The sequence below is a fragment of the Caretta caretta genome, chromosome 1 (assembly GCF_965140235.1).
Source record: "Caretta caretta isolate rCarCar2 chromosome 1, rCarCar1.hap1, whole genome shotgun sequence".
NCBI classification, from domain to species: domain Eukaryota; kingdom Metazoa; phylum Chordata; order Testudines; family Cheloniidae; genus Caretta; species Caretta caretta.
Genome location: NC_134206.1, coordinates 230,933,949 through 230,956,277, shown reverse-complemented (window position 1 = coordinate 230,956,277; position 22,329 = coordinate 230,933,949). Strand labels below are relative to the sequence as shown.

The following is a 22,329-nucleotide window of genomic DNA, read 5'->3' as shown; positions in this document are numbered from 1 at the left end:
AAAGGGTGGCCGTTCTTGCTTTGCTAGTGCCTAGAGCCGGTCACTGTTCTAGGGTATTGGCTTCTTCAGCACTGCTATCCATTATCTTTGAGAACTCATGGAAGACATATGAGGTCCCAGAGGAACCAGGGAATTATATATAGATGAGTCAGCCTAACTTTGATACTATTCAATGTTTTCATTAATGACTTGGATTATGGAGTGGAGAGTATGAATATAAAATTTATGGATGATGCCAAGCTGGGAGAGGTTCCAAGCACTTTGGAGGACAGGATTAGAATTCAAAATGACTGACAAATTACAGGATTGGTCTGAAATCAACAAGATGAAATTCCAGTGTTCTACAGTTAGGATGGAAAAATCAAATGCACATCTACAAAATGGGGAATAATGAGTAAATGATAGTACTGCAGAAAAGGATCTGAGGGCTACAGTAGATCACAAACAAAATATGAATTAACAATGTGATTCAAAAAAGGCTAATATCCTTCAGGGATCTATTAACATGAGTCTCAGATGTAAGACATAAGAAGCAATTGTTCCACTGTACTCAGCACTGATGAGGCATCAGCTGGAGTTCTGTGACCAATTCTGATGCCACACTTTAGGAAAGATGTAGACAAACTGGAGAGAGTACAGAAATTCCATTTTGTGGAAGAGTTCAAATTTTGGTTTTGCTCCAATTAGGAACAACCCCTCCAAAACTTTATCATTCTCTATAAAATTTAAAAAAAGAGGTTGATTAAAATGTTTCATTTTGATTTTGACATTTTATTTTATGTTAAAATCTAATACAAAAATTTAAGAAATTGAAATGAAATGAAAAGTAGATTTGACAGTAAAAATCAGAATGTTTTATTCTGATGTCAACATGAGACTTTCAACATCGTTAGGACTTCTTTTTTCCTCAAACTAAATTTCAGCAAAATTGACATGATTTCACAAAGCTTTTTGATTTAGACTGAACTACATTCTCTGAATGAAAATTTGTCAAAGTTTTTCTGACCAGCTCCGATTCTTAGTTCTGCCACAGACTTCCTGTGTGACCATGGGCAAGACAATTAACATTTCTCTCTCTAATTTACATGATCTATAAAATGGGAGATAATACTCCCTATCTTGTAGATGTATTATGACATTTAGGTGGAATTTGTAAAGTACTTTGATGTCATCGGATGAAAGTTGGTATCAGAAGTGCAAATAATTAGCAGAATAGTACTTTGATAGGCAGATCTACTTTACCTTTTGTCAAGAATGCACATTGTAGAATAAATTTGTATTGCTACCTCTCCCAACTTTGTACTTGTAACATTCCATATAAATGTCAGTTTAAATAAATTATTCTTATTACATAAAATATTAATATGGTAACACTGATTATGTGAACATTTGACAAAAATTTTCTCTTTGGAAAGGAGGAGAAGTATGTTTTCTTGGTCTTGACTTGTTTAATACTTTACAGTTTGATGTGGATTGGGGATTGCAGCTATAGCATTATCCCCAGTCCATATTACCTGTTGGGGGAAAAACTGCCAAGACTTGTAAATTGCCATTGTAACTTGATGCTTGCAGCACATTGTACTAGGTTATATTGGGTTACCTTACTTCTGCTATGATTTAATCAAATATAAATGCACTGGAAAGCTTATAAAGGGGGTACTGTAGATCATGGAGAGGGGAAAGGGTGTTTTTCCCTAGGTAGATGTGTTATGTTGGAGCAGTGGAGGAAACATATTTTCGACAACTACCTATGGGTAGATGAGTGTTGTTGTAGCTGTGTTCTTCCCAGGATAGTAAAGATACAAGGTGGGTGAGGTAATCTCTTATCTGACCATTTTCTGTTGGTGAGAGAGACAAACTTTTGAGCTTACATAGAGCTCTTCTTCAGGTCACCTTGTCTCTCTATGAATAAACAAGTCTTTTGAAGCTGTACAATCAGAAGTAGCAAGGGCACATATTATTGACTACATCAGCTTATTCTTGTTAGTGAGGGTGAAATTAGTTTAGAAAAGAATTAACCTGGACCTTTGACCAGAACTCAGACATTATAGGAAACTTCTCTCCATTATTTTTCATGTGTGCCCAAGTATTTCTGGATTCTAGACAGAAGCAAAAAAGCTTAAATTCCATAAGAGGGTCTTTTCTCTCTACGTCTCTTGCCTAAGCAACAGATTAGTACTGGAATCTCCTAAAAAAGCCCATTTCCTTGAGACTGAGTCCAATTTTTGAGCAAGCAGGAGAGGATAAGACATCTTTACTGCCCAGAAAACATTAAGATGAATAAGATAACAGAGTGTGCAGTTATTCAGGTTAATGCTCATCGCTAGGATGGATGGATGATGGCCTGAAAAGAGATACTGTTATTCATAGGTGCCAACTTACCTAGTTGCTGGGGGTGCTCGACCCCCACTCTGCCCCAGGCCCCACTCCACTCCTTCCTCCAAGCCGCCTCCCCTCCCAACTCTTCCAGTCCCTGCTGTGCCCCCAGGCTCTAGCTCTGACCCAGACTCCGTGTCCCTGGTTCACGACTCCTGCTCCAACCACTAGACCTGACCACCACTGCTCTGACCACCTATGACCTGGTCCATGAAACTGCCATGGTCAGTAGAGAAGAGGAATGTAGCCTGTGCATTCGTCTGTGGCTAATTCAGCTACCTAGTGAAAAATTTAGGGAAAGAAAAACTTGTAAGGGCCACAGTGAATGCTGTAGATGATTTCAACAAGAATTGAAGGAGCTGAATATCTTTCAGGTGGTGTTCAGAGCATCATGGGATTGGGCCTGAATAGTATTTCCCATCAATTTATCCCTCCATCCATTTGAGATACACACCACGATGTACAACACATACAGTATATTTAATATTGTTCTCATTTTGTTACAGTTATGAATGTGAATTTCTTCCAGAGTATTTTAGCTTTGCGTGTCCCCAGATCTTTCTCACCTGAAGTTTCAGTCTGCTGCATTTTAAAAACACTCCAGTTCTTTTATTTTTTATAATGTTGCTGTATTCTGAGCAGACAGTATGAACAAAATATTGGTATACTTCCAGTATTATTGAATGATTGAGTGTGAAGGCCTCCTTTGCATATTTTCTTTTTTAAAAGGTACTGCTTTTCAGTGTGTTTCCCCAATCGTGCATACAGCTTTTGATTCTCATCAGTGCTGCTAGTCAGTCAAGAGCTGAGCTACAAACCATTCATTGCATTCTGTGTCACACAGGTGTGGAGAGATTTTTTATTTGACTTACAAATTCCCTTCTCTTTCTGGTGAGCAGTCTGCTTGTCATGCTGCGGCTTGGTGTTTTAAACACCTGCTCTTTCCATGACACACTTCTTGGTATTTCCAGCTTTGTGATTTCCGACAGACTCTTTCCTGTCAGTTCCATCCTCCACCCTGGCAAAATGAACTTGCCTATTGCAACCACAAGAGATAACTACTGTACCTCTAAATGACTTCAGGTTTTGGTTCATTGAGAGAGGAGAAAAGTATATTCTACTCTTCCTTTTAGATTTTATTTAATTTTACAATCATAGAATCATAGGACTGGAAGGGACCGCAAGTGGTCATCTAATCCAGTACCCTGTAGTTATGGCAGGACTAAGTATTATCTATACCATCCCTTACAGATGTTTGTCTAACCTGCTCTTAAAAATCTCCAATGATGGAGATTCCACAACCTCCCTAGGCAATTTATTCCAGTGGTTAATCACCCTGACAATTAGGAAGATATTCCTAATGTCCAACCTGAGCCACCTTTGCTGCAATTTAAGCCCATTGCTTCTTGTCCTACCCTCAGAGGTGAAGAACAATAATTTTTCTCCCTCCTCCTTGTAACAAACTTTTATGTACTTGAAAACTGTTATCATGTCCCCTCTCAGTTTTCTCTTCTCCAAACTAAACAAACCCAGTTTTTTCAGTCTTCCTCACAGGTCATGTTTTCTAGACCTTTAATCATTTTTGTTGCTCTTTTCTGGACTTTCTCCAATTTGTCCACATCTTTTCTGAAATGCGGGTCCCAAAACTGGACACAATACTCCAGTTGAGGCATAATCAATGGAGAGTAGAGCGGAAGAATCACTTCTCATGTCTTGCTTACCACACTCCTATTAATACATCCCAGAATGATGTTTGCTTTTTTTTTTTTTTTTTGCAATAGTATTACACGGTTGATTTATATTTAGCTTGTGGTCTACTATGACCCTCAGATCCCTTTCCACAGTACTCCTTCCTAGGCAGTCATTTCCCATTTTGTATGTGTGCAAGCAATGGTTCCTTTCTAAGTGCATTTGATCTTATTGAATTTCATCCAATTTACTTCAGACCATTTCTCCAGATCGTTTTGAGCTTTAACCCTACCCTCCGTAGCACTTGCAACCCCTCCCACCTTGGTATCATCTGCAAACTTTATAAGGGTACTCTCTATGCCATTATCTAAATCATTGATGAAGATATTGAACAGACCTGGACCCGGAACTGATCCCTGTTGGACTGCATTTGATATGCCCTTCCAGCATCACTGTGAACCACTGATAACTACTCTCTGGGAACGATCTTCCAACCAGTTATGCACCTACCTTATAGCAGCTCCATCTAGGTTGTATTTCCCTAGTTTGTTTATGAGAAGGTCATGTGAGACAATATCAAAAGCCTTACTAAACTCAAGATATACCATGTCTACTGCGCCCGCCCCAGCCACAAGGCTTCTTATTCTGCCAAAGAAAGCAATTAGTTTGGTTTGACATGATTTTTTCTTGACAAATCCATGCTGCTTGTTACTTGTCACTTTATCTTCTAAGGACTTGTCTTCACTACCAAGCTAAATCAGCGCCAATGTGATCGATGCAGAAACCGCGATTTAGTGCATCTGGTGAAGACCCATTACCTCAACAGGAAAGCGCTCACCTGTAGACATAATTACTCCACCTCAATGAGAGGTGGAAGCTATGTCAGTGGGAGAGCTTCTTCCACCAACACAGTACAGTGTAGAAACTGCTTTGAGTCGATGTAAGTTACATCGCTCAGGGAGGTGGTTTTTTCAATTTGAGCATTGTAACTTACATTGACTTAAGCGGTAGTGTAGACAAGAGAAGTTTGCAAACTGATTGTTTAATTATTTTCTCCTTTATCTTTCTAGGTACTGAAGTTAAGATGACTGGTCTGTAATTCCCCAGGTTGTTCTTATTTCCATTTTTATAGATGGGCACTATATTTACCCTTTTCCAGTCTTCTGGAATCGCTCCTGTTTTGCATGACTTTTCAAAGATAATCGCTAATGGCTCAGATATCTCCTCAGTCAGCTCCTTGAATATTCCAGGATGTATTTCATCAGGCCCTGCTGACTTGAAGACATCTAACCTGTCTAAGTAATTTTTAACTTGTTCTTTCCTTATCTTAGCCTTTGATCCTATCTCATTTTCACTGGCATTCACAATGTTACACGTGCAATCACTACTAACCTTTTTGGTAAAAACTGAAACAAAAAAGTCATTTAGCACTTCTGCCATTTCCACATTTTCTGTTATTGTTCCTCCCTCTCACCCCACATTGAGTCTTGTTCAAGTATCCATCTGCCTTGATTACTGTTCCAGTCAATCACGGAATATATGTAAGTTAGACTTTTGGCACGCTGACTTCTTGCCAGCTGAGGATTGCAGGCAGTATATTTAACATCCTCTTTAACCTCATTGAAAAAAAGTTTTTGTAATTCTCAGAAGGCCCCTAAAATTCTGGAGTGCTTTGCAAGCCAGCTTCTATAGAGTGCACTAGACGTCAGCCAGAGATTTTGGTGTATCTAGGCCTATAGCTGTTCCTGAATTCTGGGAGATTTGGTTTTTCAGTTGCAGTGAACTCACAACCATTGAGTTTAGCTCACTCTTCAGAATCTTAGGACAAATACCATTGCCAGAAACAAAACAAAGATATGGTGTTGGTAATTCAATACTGGTACTCTTTTTTTTCCCCGAGTCAGTACTAAACCAAAGCTCTGGCAAAGTGTTAGGGGGCACTCTCTGGTCTTTCAGAAGACGTGAAATGTCAGACGAAAGTACAGCCTTAGACAGCTCATAGCATTTTTCATGACAGATGGAATGAGAGAGGTACCTGAGTACTCAACCCTGGCTCTGCTACCAACTCCCTCTGATACTTTGGCAAGTCACTTTGGGCTTTCATAAAAACAGACTAAGTTTCTAGTCATCATGGTTGTGGAGGAAAGCTTGAAAACATCAATTGAGTGTAAACTAAAAGGCTCAAAATCCAGAAGATAAATAAAAAGAAACTCAATGATTTTTAAGGAAATTTTGTGATTTTCTTTTAGGCTTATCTAAATGAGTAGGGTTGGCAATATGGTGAAAGGCACTACATAACTTTAACAACCACTACTTTTTTATATGTACCCTACATTTAGATGTTCCTTGCCTCAGAGTTCACAGCTGGAGACAGAAAAAAACAAACACTAGACAAGCCAGGGACAACAATTCAGGGAAAAGAAAGGTGCAAAATTATAAAATAAGGTGCAGCTTAATAAGTTCCAAATGGCAACACTGTTTTCTGTCTGTTGGTTTTTTAATTTTACCAAGGTACTTAAAGGGTTAAAATCAATCCCCTACAACTGGCCAGTGTTTGCTTTTCTATTTAAAAATCACCCTATTAAAGTGGTACATGTTAGTGCAAAGACTATTGAGTGTTCTGCCCTCTCACTAATTATAGAAACATAAAGGATTAAAAAACGTTATGTCTATAGACTACTCTTTATGAATAAGGTGCCTGATGAGTAATTTATTTGTTGGACTCGAGCACTGCACTGAGAAGTCAAGTGGGGGATACTCTCACGCAATGCCCATACAGCAGATGAGAAACCTTACAATCCAAACAGTAGTGACTCTGGCAGGGTATGCACATTTCTACCAAAGCACAATGAGAATTAAAATGGTATTAACATTGCTCTTTGTCTCTGTATCCTCCCTCATCAATGCAGTTACAGATAAGCAGTCATATTACTTTATTTACTCAAGAGCTACAGTGCAAATGAAGAGAGGGGTTATTATTATTATCTCTACACTTAGGAACCTTTCCCTAAACCATAACAAAATATTACCTGAGACAATGATGTTTTAATAGACCAAATATCTGTTATCCAAACATATTGGTGTAGAGGTATTGATTTCATTAAATGATGCCTCACATACAATGATTGTTAACAGAGAAAAGTATTTTAGGATTTCAATTTTAAAATTACAATAGGACAGTCTATTGTTACAAAAGCTGTTCCATGGCACAGGGCACCTGCTCTTAGGATGGTGTGGTCTGGTACATCCAAATAATTTAACAGATTGTACATGTCCAAAGAGCTTTTAGACTTGAGATGAGAATCTCTGATGTTCAAAGTTATGGCAACACAATTATTCAGTTATCCTTACAAATTAATATTCAATACTAATACATTATTTGTGCTTCTATGAAGCCATTCACAGGTGGCTCTCAAACTGATGATATCTCACAAAGACCTTATGCAGTATAATAGTTTGCACATGGTTAAACTATGCTAAAGAGACGTTAAGAACTTGCCCAAGGTCACACACAGTTTCAGCAACAGAGCTGGGAACAGAACATACAAGTCCAACTTGCAGTCCCCACCTGCTCTAACCACTGGGTGGCACTTCTTCCCTAGGGCCCAGGCTTTCCCCTATCTTGCCAATGCAGAATCCTGTTGGAGCTATGAATAAAAATAAATCCAAGGTTTGGGTGGAGAAGAAGAAAAACTGAAGTATAATTTTCTTCTCCTCTGACAATAACGAAGCCAGCAGTTTGAAGAAGTAAGTGAACTTTTAAGATCATGCCTGTCCATACCACAACTGACATCAGGCATCAATCCATCACTTTCCATCAGATCATTCCTAGGCTAGCGCTGCAAAATTAATAAGATTTAACTAAACACGATATTCCTATGGGATAAAGGGAAGTGGACAAGCAACTCCTCATCAAATGGCTTTCAAGTGGTCTAAAAAACCATGGCAACCTCCATCTGAAAGTCTTTTACACAGTTTGACCAACCCCCCCCATAATTTTCTGTGTTTTATAGCCCAGTTCCTCTCCAGCTGCTTCCTCCCCACCCCTTAAATCTACCTTCCCCAATTATTCCTGCCTTTTTAGTTTGCTTGACACTGCCAGGATAGATAGGGCTTTGGTAATGAATAATTAGCTGATATAATACCATAAGCATAAATATGTCTTGGATAGAGAATCAAGGGTTAAGTTTTTAGAAGACATCTCTTTACATGTGGAATTTGTTGGCTAATTTAAAGAAAAATACATAAAACCATGAAAGCCAAATCTGTATCTGAACAGAAACATCTGATGTTTCCTTTTGGAACACTAAAGAGACAAACTTTAAGGTGGCATGCCTGTGATTAAATATTCAATATGTTTTTGTGAGACATTCAAAGGCAGTGACATTTAAGGCTTCCCTTATCACTAAGCTGCATTGCAGGAGACCTAAGTAGTCCAAGTCTTTAACAGGTTTAGAGTATGTCTACATTGCAATCTAATGTGTAACTGCAGCAAGTGTAAACATACCCAAGTTATTTTTTGAGCTAGCTAGATCAAACCTAGCAATAACATCAATAACATAGCTAAACAGGAAGCAGCATGGTGGTCGCCTCTTGAGTACACACCCAGGTTCCCAGTGAGCTCATACAGCCCATGTTGCTGCGGCTTCACTGCGGTTACATGACCTAGATATATCAGAGCTAGCTCAGGTATGTCTACACATGCTGCAGTCACACATCCAGTTGCAGTGTGAACATATCCATAGACACATAATTAAGCTCTGTCTAAGGGCTCAAATACATGGCCCTGCAGTATGAACTAGATGGGTGTGAATTGTAGAGAACGCTAACATGCTATACCGATTGCCCCAGGAAGACCCTGCTGGCATGAACTAAAAGATACCTAGTTTGTGTTAACGTCATCTAGTTTGATGTAGTGTAGATGGTGCCTAAAAATACTAATCTTCCCAGGATTTCTGAAGTGCATGCTACTTAAGGAGTTAAACGTATGTTAGGCTAGTAGGTAGCTAATTTTGGTTTCTATTAAAGCCACCAGTTTTTTCTCTTATATAATTTACTATCACCACAGCCTACCAATGCAACTAAGATGCACAATATTTATATGAAAAACCACAAATTTATTTTATGTTCTGTTAAGTTTTGTCCCTCACCATAAGATACTCTTCTTGTTCCTTCTCTTTTCCTTTTGCGTAATAAAGTGTCGAAACCTGGCTTAGCTGCAGGGAAATGAAGTAAATTTTAGGCATAAATAAATGAATCACATTGTACTGGGCATAGTCTATTCCCAAAAGATTTGTGAGGGTAATCCATTGGTCAGCAATGGAGAAAGTAAAATAAAACAAACATTGCAAAATGATTGTCCTGACTTGAACATCAGCCTAACTCCTCCAGTATAAAATTGATACTGCTCTGAGGATAATTTAAGTTGATCTCTCCTGCCCATAAGAAATAATGAGAAAACTTCTGGAAATCATGGAGACCAGAATACACGGAATACACGGAAGAGGATATCAAACCCCCCTGTTGTGGCTTTTAACCACAGCCCAATGGGAGTGGTGAGTGAAGACACAATGCTCCTAGAGATGTTGAGATGAAGGCAGGCACCATATCTCTTTGAATGTTGGGGGAAGTGTATGTGGCAGCAGGCATTCACAGATTCTTAAGTGGGATGTTGCACGCGCTCCCCACTCCCTGATGACTAGTGCAGAAGGGAAAGGGGGCACAGCTCTACCCCTCCTTATTACTTTGGAGAGTGTAATGCTGCTGCCATCCAGTCCATGGCCTCTGTGGCAACCTACATGGACCTTGGAATGAGGAGCATAGGTTGCAAGAAGGAAAAGTTTGGAGGAGACACCAGCCCAGGGGTGCTGGAACAATTTGTTATAGTGGGAGTGCTGATGATGGCAACCATGTATTTGATGCTTTTTATTACTACGTCAAGCCAGGGGGTGCGGCAGCACCCGCAACACCTCTAGTTCCAGCACCACTGCACCAGCCAGCATTTGCCCACTGCCCTCCGATGATTTTATTGTATCAGCACTTGGTCACATTTCTCCAGTCTAATATTGCTGCTTATCAGTGTTCCAGGATTACACTGCAGCTGGCTCCACAGTCCTGCTGGAATTGAATTGGTTGTTGATCAAATAGAATAGTTGCAGATATGGCAGTTGAATTTCTGTCAGCCTACTTCTAAAGTGCATGTATGCTGAGAATTTTGGGATATTCAAGAATCACAGTACAGACACTGTCCTCTTCACTGGAAGTCACTATGTCCTCAGTCACTGCATGTCCTGCTGCTTTATATTTCTGCAGCATTGTGACAAAGTGGTTTCATTTCCCACACTCCTTGTACCTTTGTCCATAGGCAAGGCATTTTGTTTCTGCCTTTCATATTGCTTTCCACAGAATAGACACTAGACCATGATATCTGCATATTCAGTCTGTCTCCGTTCTGCTTTCTGGGTTCCATTAGCTTGAGCCTGTGTACTTGTTCTGCTATAGTGACTGTCATTGTGTTGATCTTTTCTCTATTCACCAAGGGTTGCATTGCTATTTGGAGGCATTTCTCTAGGGTTACATCTGTTGCTCTCCACAGACTCTCCTATAAGCTGAAACCACATGTCCCAGAAAAGATCCCATCTTTAATTAAGGAATCTTTAATGTTTCCAAAGATGCATGTGGATGTTAGAGTTCTCAGCTTTGTAACTATTCCCTCTTCTGCTTCTTTGTTTTGGGTACAACACAAAAAAGCCCCACAGACACATACATACACACACCCTGCCCCCAGTCTTGCACTGTCTACAGTCTTGTTCTGTCTGGGATCATAGTGCTCATCAAACACCTTTATCAGCTGTTCAAATGCTTCCAGCATTATTTATGGCAACAGACTCACTCCTTGTCCTTCTCCCCCCCCAAATGAGAAATTTAAAAAACTTTACCTTCATTTTCGCATCTTTATCCCCCAATGTCAGCTCTGTATACAGACTCAGCTCTTGTTTCCATGCTTGTGCAGGGCTTTTTGTCTGGAAATCCAGTATTCCCAGTGGTCTGAGTCCCTCCATGCTGCTTGTTTGCTCTGTTTCTAGCTGCTGCTTTATTTTCTTGTTAATCACACGCTCTTCCTTGCTGTGAGTCTTACTAACAGTATTGCCAACCTCAAATGATCAAAGATCATGAGTCACACCCCCAAAAGTCATGAAACCCCCCCAAATCATGAGATTTTTTTTTAAAAGTGTTATATTGAGTTGTTTGGCTGGTCTTTTGAGTTTTGAACTCACCATCCAACCCCATGCAGGTGTGCAACAATTTGTGTTGCCCAGGATCCCAAATTTATTAAGGTGATTTTGAACCCTGCTTCAGGAGCTCTCAGCCCCACATCTGCCTGTCCCCCATAAATTCCACCCCACATCAGTTCAGCCCCCACCCCCACATCTGCTCCTCCTGCAGCTCGTCAGACACCTTTCCCGGGTCTGGGGAGGGAGTGTGCTGCAGGGGGGTTATTTTCTCCCCCTTTCAATATAGGGGAGGCAGCTCCAGAGATTATTCACCTCCTTCTCCTTGCCAGGCCAAGCGCTGCAGCGAGGGAGAGGGGAAGTGCTGTTGCTCACATGAGGGGAAGGGAGAAGAGGGAGTGGAGCTATCCTGAGCTGCTGGGCGTTTTCTGCTTCCTCCTCCCTCTTCTCTGAGGATGATGTCAGCTGCTGGGAGGTAGTGGGGAGAATTCTGCCTGTTTCCTGTAGCAGCTTTGATTGGCTGCTCTTCACCAGGAGGTGGAACTGGTGGGAAAGCAGCCAATCAGAGGGAGGTTTCCCTAGGCAGAGCTGAAATTTGAGAGAGAGCTGGAGTTTCTCACATTACCCTGAGACTGGCTCTCATCCTGGCCAAACTTGCATGACTTGCAAAGAAATCCTAGGAGCTGTCAACACTGCATTAGACTGACCACTGCTATCATATTTTACGTACCACATATTGGCTAATAACATGAGAAGACTCCATCTTCTAAAACTAAACTGGCTGTTTACTAAGAGAGCTATTTACAGAAGTGATGCAACCATAGTGAGCATTCCAGCCACGTGTGCACAGACTGACTTTCTGGTGCCTCTTCCAAACTCTTCCCTCCTGCAACCTTTGCTCTCCCCTCCAAATTCCATGTGGATTGCTACAGCTCTGAATGCCAAATCACTTAAGCATGCACGTAACTTTAAACCACATGAGCCATACTGACACAGCTGAGGTCAGCAGCGACTTTCAAGCTGGACCCCCATTAATATAAATGAGAGAAGGCTGCAGGCTGGGAAATCTCTGTGAGGGCTCAAGAGCTTTGGGGTATATTCTCCCACATCTGACATAGCCCAAATCCAATGCCTTTCCGGGCACATTGCAAAGCTTCTCTTTTTCACCAGACATTTGAAAATGGTGGGAGGAAATGTAAGAGCTCAAAATTGTTTGAGTGGGGAATGAGCTTTGTTGTGGATTATCTTTAAAGTGTGGCACATACTATGTACTTTTAATTGATATCAAAGGTGCCTGAAATGTATGGATAGGCACCCATTTTAACATTTTTACATAGAAGTCAATGGGAGTAATTGTGTTTAAAATTTACATCCATGCTTAAGTGTTTGAACCGTTGTGCTTGGGTTGTGACTGGAACCTACATACTGATGCTGGGTGTGGGAAGGGTTGAAGGATCCTTGTTTCCTTCTTCCACTAACCCTTGTGCACCCATGTAAGTGTAGACACATTCTAGCACTAAAGAGGTCTCTAGTTAAATACTTTCATAAAAGAATATTTCTTCTCTGTTTTTTCCTGAAGTTTTTATATAGACACCCACAAGTGATACAGACTGAAAATAAACAATATTCCTAAGGTTAACAGCATATATATTTAATGGAAAGAATCTGATATATTTCTCACCATGCCTGGTTACTGTTTGCACTTCAGCCAGCTTGGACAATGAAAACAGATCACTCAGTTTCATTTCCTGGTTCTAATGTGCTAGCCCAATGTGTTTGTGCTTGGGTTCACAGTGCTACAGAATAAAGTTTACTTTTAAAAAAAAACAGACACTTTATTTTTGAAAAGTCATAGAGCATTCGTGTCATGATACATTTTGTAACTGCCTCTTCCCCTCTTATTTCAGACCCAAAATAATTTGACTGTGTTGCTTTAATTAAATCTTATTTCACACATTCTTTATAAACAAGCTAGCACAAACACACTCACCCCACACATTTTTATTAGGGGTATACCTCAGTCACCCTTTAAATCAGCTTCCCCAGTCCTCCTGCAAACTAAGAATCGTCCTCACCATAAAAACTCACCATTTCCCTCAATAAATCTACTTCATATAAAAATCTTTTGCCTTCAGAATCTCATTTTTCATTTGTTTCATTAGCTTCCATCTCGGATATCTAAATTCCCTTTTATTACAGCTGGGAATTTTTATAATGTGCAAATTGAAATAATGACTGTATTGCAGCACTCTGCAAATGGTTTTCATTAAGCTTCCAGCTACTATTCCTTGCTCTGTTGGATATCTTTGTGTCAGGGTTACTTTATGCTGGACAGAAATTTGAACAATTTATATTGAACAGAACAACTAAAAACCTACTAGATAACTTTTAAAATACATCGGCTGATGGAGCTTAATTGCAGGTTCTCCTCAAAATCAAAGTGCTTTGGTTGCTTTAAACTTGACAATCATTTTAAAATACATAGAAACTGAGTAATTTTCTGGATTGTACATATTTTTAAAATCAAAAATACTATTTATCTCTGCAATTCTAAGTTTACAAGCACACTGTGAGAAACATGTTTAGAGTTTTAAGAAAGTTCCTCCCGTTAGACTATAAGGTTTTGGTTTTCTGTTAATATAGTGACTAAATTCACATCCTACATTCAGTAGGAACCTCTGGTTAATTACAGTGACTTAAAATAATTCAGACACTTTTTGTATGGCAAGTGGAAATTTAGAGTGGTGATTTTGTTGACCAGACTCATTTTGCTGCTTTGAGATTCACCATCACCTCTTTTTAACTGAGTTTACTAGAATATATTCCCACTACTCTTAGGGTCACCAGAAGTCTGAACGATCACATTAAGAATCCATTTAATTGCAAAGATTTATAGTTGTGTTGCTCTCTTTTTCCCTTTTGCACCCAAGCTTATCTTCTGTATCTGAAATTTACAGGAAAAAGAGAGGAGATTGCTCCAACCAAAATCATCACTAGATTATGACCACAGCTATATGGAAAATCCTTGATTTTACAGATACTGGCGATCAGCAACCAAAAACTCAAGCAAATTCAGTGGGCTTCTGGCAAAAGAAGAGCGTGTATAATTTTCCAGATAAATTAGCCATTTGTTTCAATGTAAGTTTTGGTACCACAATGCCTAGGGTGGAGGGTTACCATTTTAAATGACCTCTCTGTTCTACTGGTCAGTAGTTTTACATTCCAGATATTACTATTTCATATCAAAATCTTTTTTCCCCTGTCTTACTAATGAATCTACTGCCAGTTTAGACGGCTGCATAATGAATCAGTCAAGATCCTACCAAAAAAACCCACCAACCCATCAAGAGACATATCTCACAGAAATCTATGGATACAATACACTCTCCAACTTCTATAGCACAATGATTTCCAAAGATCTGAGGAGAAAATTATAAAGAACATAGTTTCTGAATATTTTATCAACATAGTTACTCCACTGAACATGTCTCCAAGACTGAGCACTTACCATTGGAGCGGTGAATACAGGTGTGCTGGTTATCACTCAGGAAAAAACCCTCCTTGCATTGACACTCATAGCTGCCCATTGTGTTCACACAAATCTGTTGGCATCCTCCATTGTTATCCAGACACTCATCAACATCTAGGGGAAAAAAATGAGAATGTAATATCTACACGCAGACTGTATGTTTAAAATAGCAAGCATCAACCAAAAGGCACTCTGTAAATTAATCTAATGCAATTTAAATGGGCACTATTACAGTTAATCCAAATTAATCCATTTAATTCTTTTTCTCACATCACAAGGTTTAAAGTTAACATTAAAAGAACTATGGGGGGGAGGGCGGATCCAGCTTAAGCCACGATGCATTCTGAGTTGCAAATTGATTTCCAAAGCACGATGAATGTTAACGTTCTAAAGAGCTGTGACCCCATCTGCCAAAAGTAGTGTTGTGCTCTGTCATTCCCTATCCACTTGGAAAGACATACTTCGGGCCTACAGTAATTTCTATCAGGGTAGCAGGCAAACACTAAGGGCATTATTGGGTGAAAAGAGTCTTTATAGAGTTCTGGTCTTGAACAGAACAGCATGCTTCAATTACTGAAGTCATAACCGCCTACTTTGTCCATTTGTTTAATGTTGTTTAATGAAAGGAAGGCTTCTTAAATCTAAATGTTCCATGTCTGTATTGTCATTTTAATAGGCAAATATATAAACCCACAAAGGCAGCATCAGCTACTGGCTGTTTTGAATTCTCCTCTGAGCCGCCCCCCCCCCCATCACCTCCCTTTGGCATTAAGATTGTTATACTGTTCTGTTTAACAGAGACATGTTTTACCATTAGGAGAACACTGACACTAAGTACTCCTTTTCTTTTTGCGATATACTCAGTGTATCTGACCTGTATTCAACCTTGCAAGCACTCTCATCTTTTGCTCATAAAAGATTGCAGAATATCCCTGTTCCCAGTTAACTCTTTGGAAAATAGAGTCTCTGCCACCCAAGAAACTCACAATTTGTTCCTTTTGTGAGGCATTGCAAACAACCAACCAGATATTTCACAGGAAGTGCCAACATTTCAGAAAGGGACAAAAACTATAAATGCCTCAGCAGGGTTGGCATAGCTACTGCAGTAATTATTTCTTCAGGGAAGCCAATGGTATATGAAATTACCAGACATGTTGCTTAGGCAGGAGATTTGAAATGCTAGAGAAACCTGAATGGTAATTAATGCTGCAATGCAGGGCTGGTTCAGCCATCCCTGCTGAGCCTGATGACCTAAGACCATGGGGATCCACCTATGCGAGTGTGATGTTTACTGCACAAGCTCCAGCACTATATAGGATGGTAAATGCAGGCACAGAGCACTGTAATGAGGATAACTCAAGCTCTAGAGAGTAAGAATGTCTCCTCCTTTATCGTGGACCAGCATGGGAACATGCAGCAAGTTTCCCCCCTCCCTTTTACCAGGAAACTGTGAGGCAATATTCTCCCAAGTTCCCCCCACAAACACCGCCTACACCTCACCATTCTCAACATGTTATCACTTCCTCTTGTCCCTTTGGGAGACTGAACCTCTTTAGCAGACACATCAGAGCCATTTGAGGAGCACATGAGGAGAGACCATCTGAGCCATTGGAGCTGGGAGGGGAAGGAGCAGTCACATGACTTTGCAAGAGACTGCATGTGCAAGTGAATAGGCCTTGTGGCAATAGTAATGTTAATATTGATACAAATAGCCCTAATTCAGTCTACAGAGTTTGGATTAAATTTCTTCAGAATTATGTATTGGATTGTAGACTCGTTAGCTTAATGCTAACTGGAGAAAAAAAATCTCACTTGATCCATAGACAAAAACAAAATTTTGCTGCGAAGTGAGACGTTTTCCAAGTGTTGCCGTCCATATTTTCACAAAACAACTTGAACAATTGCCTTTCCTTTCTGATGAATAATTTGAAACAAATGCAATATTTTATCAACATGTTTTTCTGCTCTTGACAGTAAAATCTGACAATTTACCTCTTCTGTAATGAGACTGCCTCATTTACCACCAACCCCTACCCTTTGTATCTGAGAGTTAACGTTAACACAGTTCAGATTCTGAAAACAACTGGAGAAATTTCTAATAGCAAAATGCTGTCAGTTACTTGCACCAAAACGAGCTTAGTGGTTTGAGCATTGGCCTGCTAAACCCAAAGTTGTGAGTTCAATCCTTGAGGGGGCCATTTAAGGATCTGGGGCAAAAATTGGGGATTGGTCCAGCTTTGAGCAGCGGATTGGACTATTTGATCTCCTGAGGTCCCTTCCAACCCTGATAGTCTATGAGACCATTTGTAAAAAACAAAGACAAAGGAGATGATTTGAGTGAAAGGGAGCAACTGAGCTCTAGAACATGCTTACTCCCATACCATAGGAACCTGCCGCCTGCCCCCACTCTGAGGGTGTGATTGCTTCGTACACTGTGTAGCATTGGTTTGTCTCTCTATTTAGGCTCTCCTTCTCTTGAACCTTTGCCCTAAACTCAGATCAAACTCATTTTAATATCCCAGACTGTGTGTCGGATTAGATAGCTAACTAGATATAGATATAGATGTACATATAACTTTGTTTTGATATCTTGTACTGTGCATTATCAGTTACTGCTGATTGTTCTAGAGACCATAAACTCTCATGTTAGGGCTTGCAACGAGGGGCGGGAGGGAAGAAGGCTGTACCCACTTTTCCTTTATGGCTAAATGAGGTCCCAAACCTATTTTCTGTTATAAGGGTCATGATTTGGCAAAGGTTGAAAGACCCCTGATCTCAGCAGACTGGCTCCACTCCCTGCTGATGGATTGTTTCTTATTCACTGTGTGAGGAATCATTCTCACATGAGCTGATCTCAGGCACCCCATCACAAGCACCTGCTCCAATCCTCCCCACTCCATTGGGAGAGCAGGGAAGATGCCAGGCGGGGAATGAGGGGGCAGAGGAAGGGGGTAGTGGTTTTAGGGTATATGTATTAGGCTACAGTCCCAAATGACTGCTGCTCTAGACCTCTCTACCATAGGCACTACTCTTAAAGGCCTCCAGGAGTATAATCCACAAATGGTCACAGAGTTATGGCTAGAACAGTGGGTAATGCAATGTCCGGAGTGGCACTGTGTAGGCAGTCACTCTAGCTATATGGCAATGGCCAAAGGCAGATTGAGTACCATGCTCTAGACAGGCTCTGCAAAGTGAAGGAGCACATGCAGGGGGTAAGGGATAGCTTTGGGAGGGAAGGAGAGGAGGGAGAACCAGACAGGGAAGAAGTGTGGCAAACTCCAGGAGAGTTTGAAAGAGAGAGAGAGAATTTATGTAAATATGGTAATATATTAAATTCTATAAAAATTTATTCACAACTTCATTTACCTAAACCCAGTGGTGAGCTGGAGCCGGTTCGCACCGGTTTGCTAGAACCGGTTGTTAAATTTAGAAGCCCTTTTAGAACCGGTTGTTCCGCGAGGGATAACCAGTTCTAAAAGGGTTTCTAAATTTAACCTGCCAAAAGTGGCGCCTTAGGTGCCGACTCCATGGGTGCTCCACCCCTGCAGCACCGAAGGGGAAAATTTGGTGGGTGCAGAGCACCACTGGCAGCTCCCCGCCCCACCCCTGGCCCCAGCTCACCTCACCTCTGCTCCGCCTCCTCCCCTGAACGCGCTGCCCCACCCTGCTTCTCAGCCTCCTCAGGCTTCCCGCGAATCAGCTGTTCGTATGGGAAGCTGGGGCAGACTGGGAAGCAGGCAGCGGCTTCACACTCAGGCTCAGGGAGGTGGAGGTGAGCTGGGATAGGGGGTGCAAGGAGGGCCGCCGGCGCCGCAGCAGGTAACGCGGGGGGGGGGAGGGCATGCAGGGGAACTGCTCCTTGCCCCAGCTCACCTCCCCACCCCCAGCCTCAGCGGGAAGCTGCCGCCTGCTTCTCAGCCCTCCCAGGCTTCTCGCCAAACAGCTGATTCACGGGAAGCCGCGGGCAGGATGGGGCAGAGAAGCAGAGCAGGGCAGCGCGTTCAGCAGAGGCGGCGGAGCGGAGGTGAGGTGAGCTGGGGCTGAGCGTGGGGTGGGGGTCATGGGGGGGGTGTCAAGGAATGCGGGGGTGGGGGGTTGGATGGGGCAGGAGTCCCGGGGGGCGGGGGTGGGCAACGACCCCCTCGTGGGGTGAGGAGGGAACCCATTGTTAAGATTTTGGCAGCTCATCACTGCCTAAACCCACCAGATATCTAGACCTATAGTTAGCAGGCATGAAGTCATATTTAATAACCTGTTTAGATTGGACCAGGGGTTCTCAAACTGGGGATTGGGTCCCCTGAGGGTTATTACATGGGGGGTCGCGAGTTGTCAGTCTCCACCCCAAACCCCGCTTTCCCTCCAGCATTTATAATGGTGTTAAATATATTAAAAAGTATTTTTAATTTATAAGGGGGTTGTACTCAGAGGCTTGCTATGTGAAAGGGGTCATCAGTACAAAAGTTTGAGAACCACTGGATTAGACCTTGTGCATGGTTTGGATTGTGGGTTGAGGTGGAGGAGCGTGTGTGTGTGTGGTCATTACAGCTGATGGAGTATTTTTTAGTAAAACCAACAAACATGCTTCTGGCTTTTCAATTAATGCAGCTGCTAAACCTTTCAAAGCATCCCACCTGTACTGCAACCATGGCTAATTCAGAGTAGTTACCATGTGAAGATGGCACACCTGTTTCAGCCAGTGTCCCCAAGGGTCTCGTTTTGAAAAATAATTCTGATCAACCATACTTTTTCAGCACACTCCAGGAAAAAAGCCAGCAATCAAAGGACCTCTAATGTCAGCCTATAACGTCAATCCCATCTGAGACCAAAACCACAAGCTTGCAGTGAAAAGAAATGGAAACAAACTAGGCAGACTGATTGTCAAGGGATGTACATCTACTCCCACCCCATTCTTTTTCCTGGAGACTCTCTTCTCTTCCTTAAGAACATAAGAACAGCAATACTGGGTCAGACCAAAGGTCCATCAAGCCCAGTATCCTGTCCTCTGACAGTGGCCAATGGCAGGTGCCCAAAGGGAATGAACAGACAGGTTATCATCAAGTGATCCATGCCCTGTCACCCAATCCTAGCTTCTGGCAAACAGAGACTAGGGACACCATTCCTGCCCATCCTGGCTAATAGCCATTGATGGACCTATCTTCCATGAATCTACCTAGCTCCCTTTAGAACCCCGTTATAGTATTGGCCTTCACAACACCCTCTGGCAAGGAGTTCCAGAGGTTGACAGTATGTTGCGTGAAAAAATACTTTCTTGTGTTTGTTTTAAACCTGCTACCTATTAATTTTATTTGGTGGCCCCTTGTTCCTATGCTATGAGAAGGAGTAAATAACACTTCCTTATTTACTTTCTCTATACCACTCATGATTTTATAGACCTCTATCATATCCCCCCTTAGTTGCCTCTTTTCCAAGCTGAAAAGTCCCAGTCTTAGTAATCTCTCCTAATAAGGAAGCCGTTCTATACCCCTAATCATTTTTGTTGCCCTTTTCTGAACCTTTTCCAATTCCAATATATCTTTTTTGAGATGGGGCGACCACATCTGCACACAATATTCAAGCTGTGGGCATACAATGGATTTATATAGAGGCAATATGATATTTTCTGTCTTATTATCTATCCCTTTCTTGATGATTCCCAACATTCTGTTCGTTTTTTTGATTGCTGCTGCACATTGAGTGGATGATTTCAGAGAACTATCCACAATGACTCCAAGATCTCTTTCTTGAGTGGTACCAGCTAATTTAGACCCCTCTCGTTGTATATGTATAGTTAGGATCATGTTTTCCAATGTGCATTACTTTGCATTTATCAATATTAAATTTCATCTGCCATTTTGTTGCCCAGTCACCCAAATTTGTGAGATCCTTCTTTCTGAGTTTCTGCCTTATGGCAACATTATCATAAGTGTTTAAGTGACACAGGAGTCAAAGTCTCATTTTCAAAAGCGAGTAAGTCCCATTGACTTTCAGTGAGAGTTAAGCTCCTAAGTCACTGAAGAACTTTTGAAAATTTTACTCTCAAACTTTTTCTTTAAAACTTTTGGAACATTTTCTGTTCCTTTGGAACTTTTGGAAGCTCAGAATGCAGCTGTTGCCACTGTAGCACTGTGCAGCAGAGAGATGGATTGCTGGTAGCAGTAGTGCAGGACTTCAAGATAGTTTAGCAAAACACAACACCAATTCCGGGGGAGAGGGGCACCTTTTGGCCTTTAAGAGAAATGGGTAGAGAAGTTTGGGCCTTAAAGTCAGTATTTTCTGAATCTCTTTAGTCAGGAAGTTGGTCTGCAAATCTCATGAGAAAAGGCCTTCCTGAGGTGGAAATACTGCGTATAGCCAGTGATGAGCTGCCAAAATCTTAACAACGGGTTCCCTCCTCACCCCATGAGGGGGTCGTTGCCCACCCCCGGCCCCGGGACTCCTGCCCCATCCAACCCCCCCACGTTCCTTGATGCCCCCCCCGGACCCGGACCCCATCCACCCCCATCCCCTGACTGCCCCCAGAACTGGGCAGGAGGGTCTTGTGGGCCACTGTAGGGGGTGCCCACCCCTAAGAGCCAGAGGCACCTGCCGGGGGGGCGAGATAGGGAGTCCCGGAGGTACTTACCTGGGGCGACTCCCAGGAAGCATCCGGCAGGTCCCTCTGGCTCCTAGGGGTGGGGGTAGCATAGCTGGGGGGGAGCACGGGGGAGAGGCTGCTCCCCCCACTGATCACATCAAAAGTGGCGCCTTAGGCACCGACTCCCTGGGTGTTCCAGGGCTGGAGCACCCACGGGGAAAATTTGGTGGGTGCAGAGCACCCACCGGCAGCTCCTCACCCTGCGCCCAGCCCCAGCTCACCTCCACACCACCTCCGCCTCCTCCCCTGAATGCTCCGCCCAGCTCTGCTTCTCCACGCCCCCCCTTCCCATGAATCAGCTGTTTGGCGGGAAGCCGGGGAGGGCTGAGAAGCAGGCCGCGGCTTCCTACTCAGGCCAAAGGTGGCGGAGGTGAGCTGAGGCGGGGAGCGGTTCCCCTGCACACCCTCCCCGGGTTACCTGCTGCGGCGCGGGCGGCCTTCCTCGCGCCCTCCTGCCCCAGCTCACCTCCGCCTCCCTGAGCCTGAGTGTGAAGCCGCCATCTACTTCTCAGCCTGCCCCAGCTTCCTGCGCAAACAGCTGATTCGTGGGAAGCCTGAGGGGCGGAGAAGCAGGGCGGGGCGGTGCGTTCAGGGGAGGAGGCGGAGCAGAGGTGAAGTGAGCTGGGGCCGGGGGTGGGATGGGGAGCTGCCGGTGGGTGCTCTGCACCCACCAAATTTTCCCTTTGGGTGCTCCAGGGTGGAGCACCCATGGAGTCGGCGCCTAAGGCACCACTTTTGGCAGTTTAAATTTAGAAACCCTTTTAGAACCGATTGTCCGTCACAGAACAACCGGTTCTAAAAGAGCTTCTAAATTTAACAACCGGTTCTAGCGAACTGGTGCGAACCGGCTCCAGCTCACCACTGGTGGT

General features: G+C 42.5%; 1 protein-coding gene across 10 annotated transcripts in view; it reads right to left on the bottom strand.

Annotated features, from left to right (window-relative positions):
* Positions 1 to 22,329, bottom strand: part of SCUBE1 (signal peptide, CUB domain and EGF like domain containing 1) — a 305,663-nt gene that overhangs the window by 207,784 nt on the left and 75,550 nt on the right. For 8 of the 10 annotated variants that reach the window (XM_048825384.2, XM_048825395.2, XM_048825406.2 and 5 more), the window contains exon 5: positions 14,806 to 14,940. In XM_048825384.2, coding sequence (XP_048681341.1) covers positions 14,806 to 14,940 — 135 coding nt within the window. Of the gene's footprint in view, positions 1 to 11,003; positions 11,380 to 12,978; positions 13,777 to 14,805; positions 14,941 to 22,329 lie in introns of those variants that run through there. The other 2 variants (XM_075121403.1, XM_075121401.1) reach the window with 2 other exon arrangements.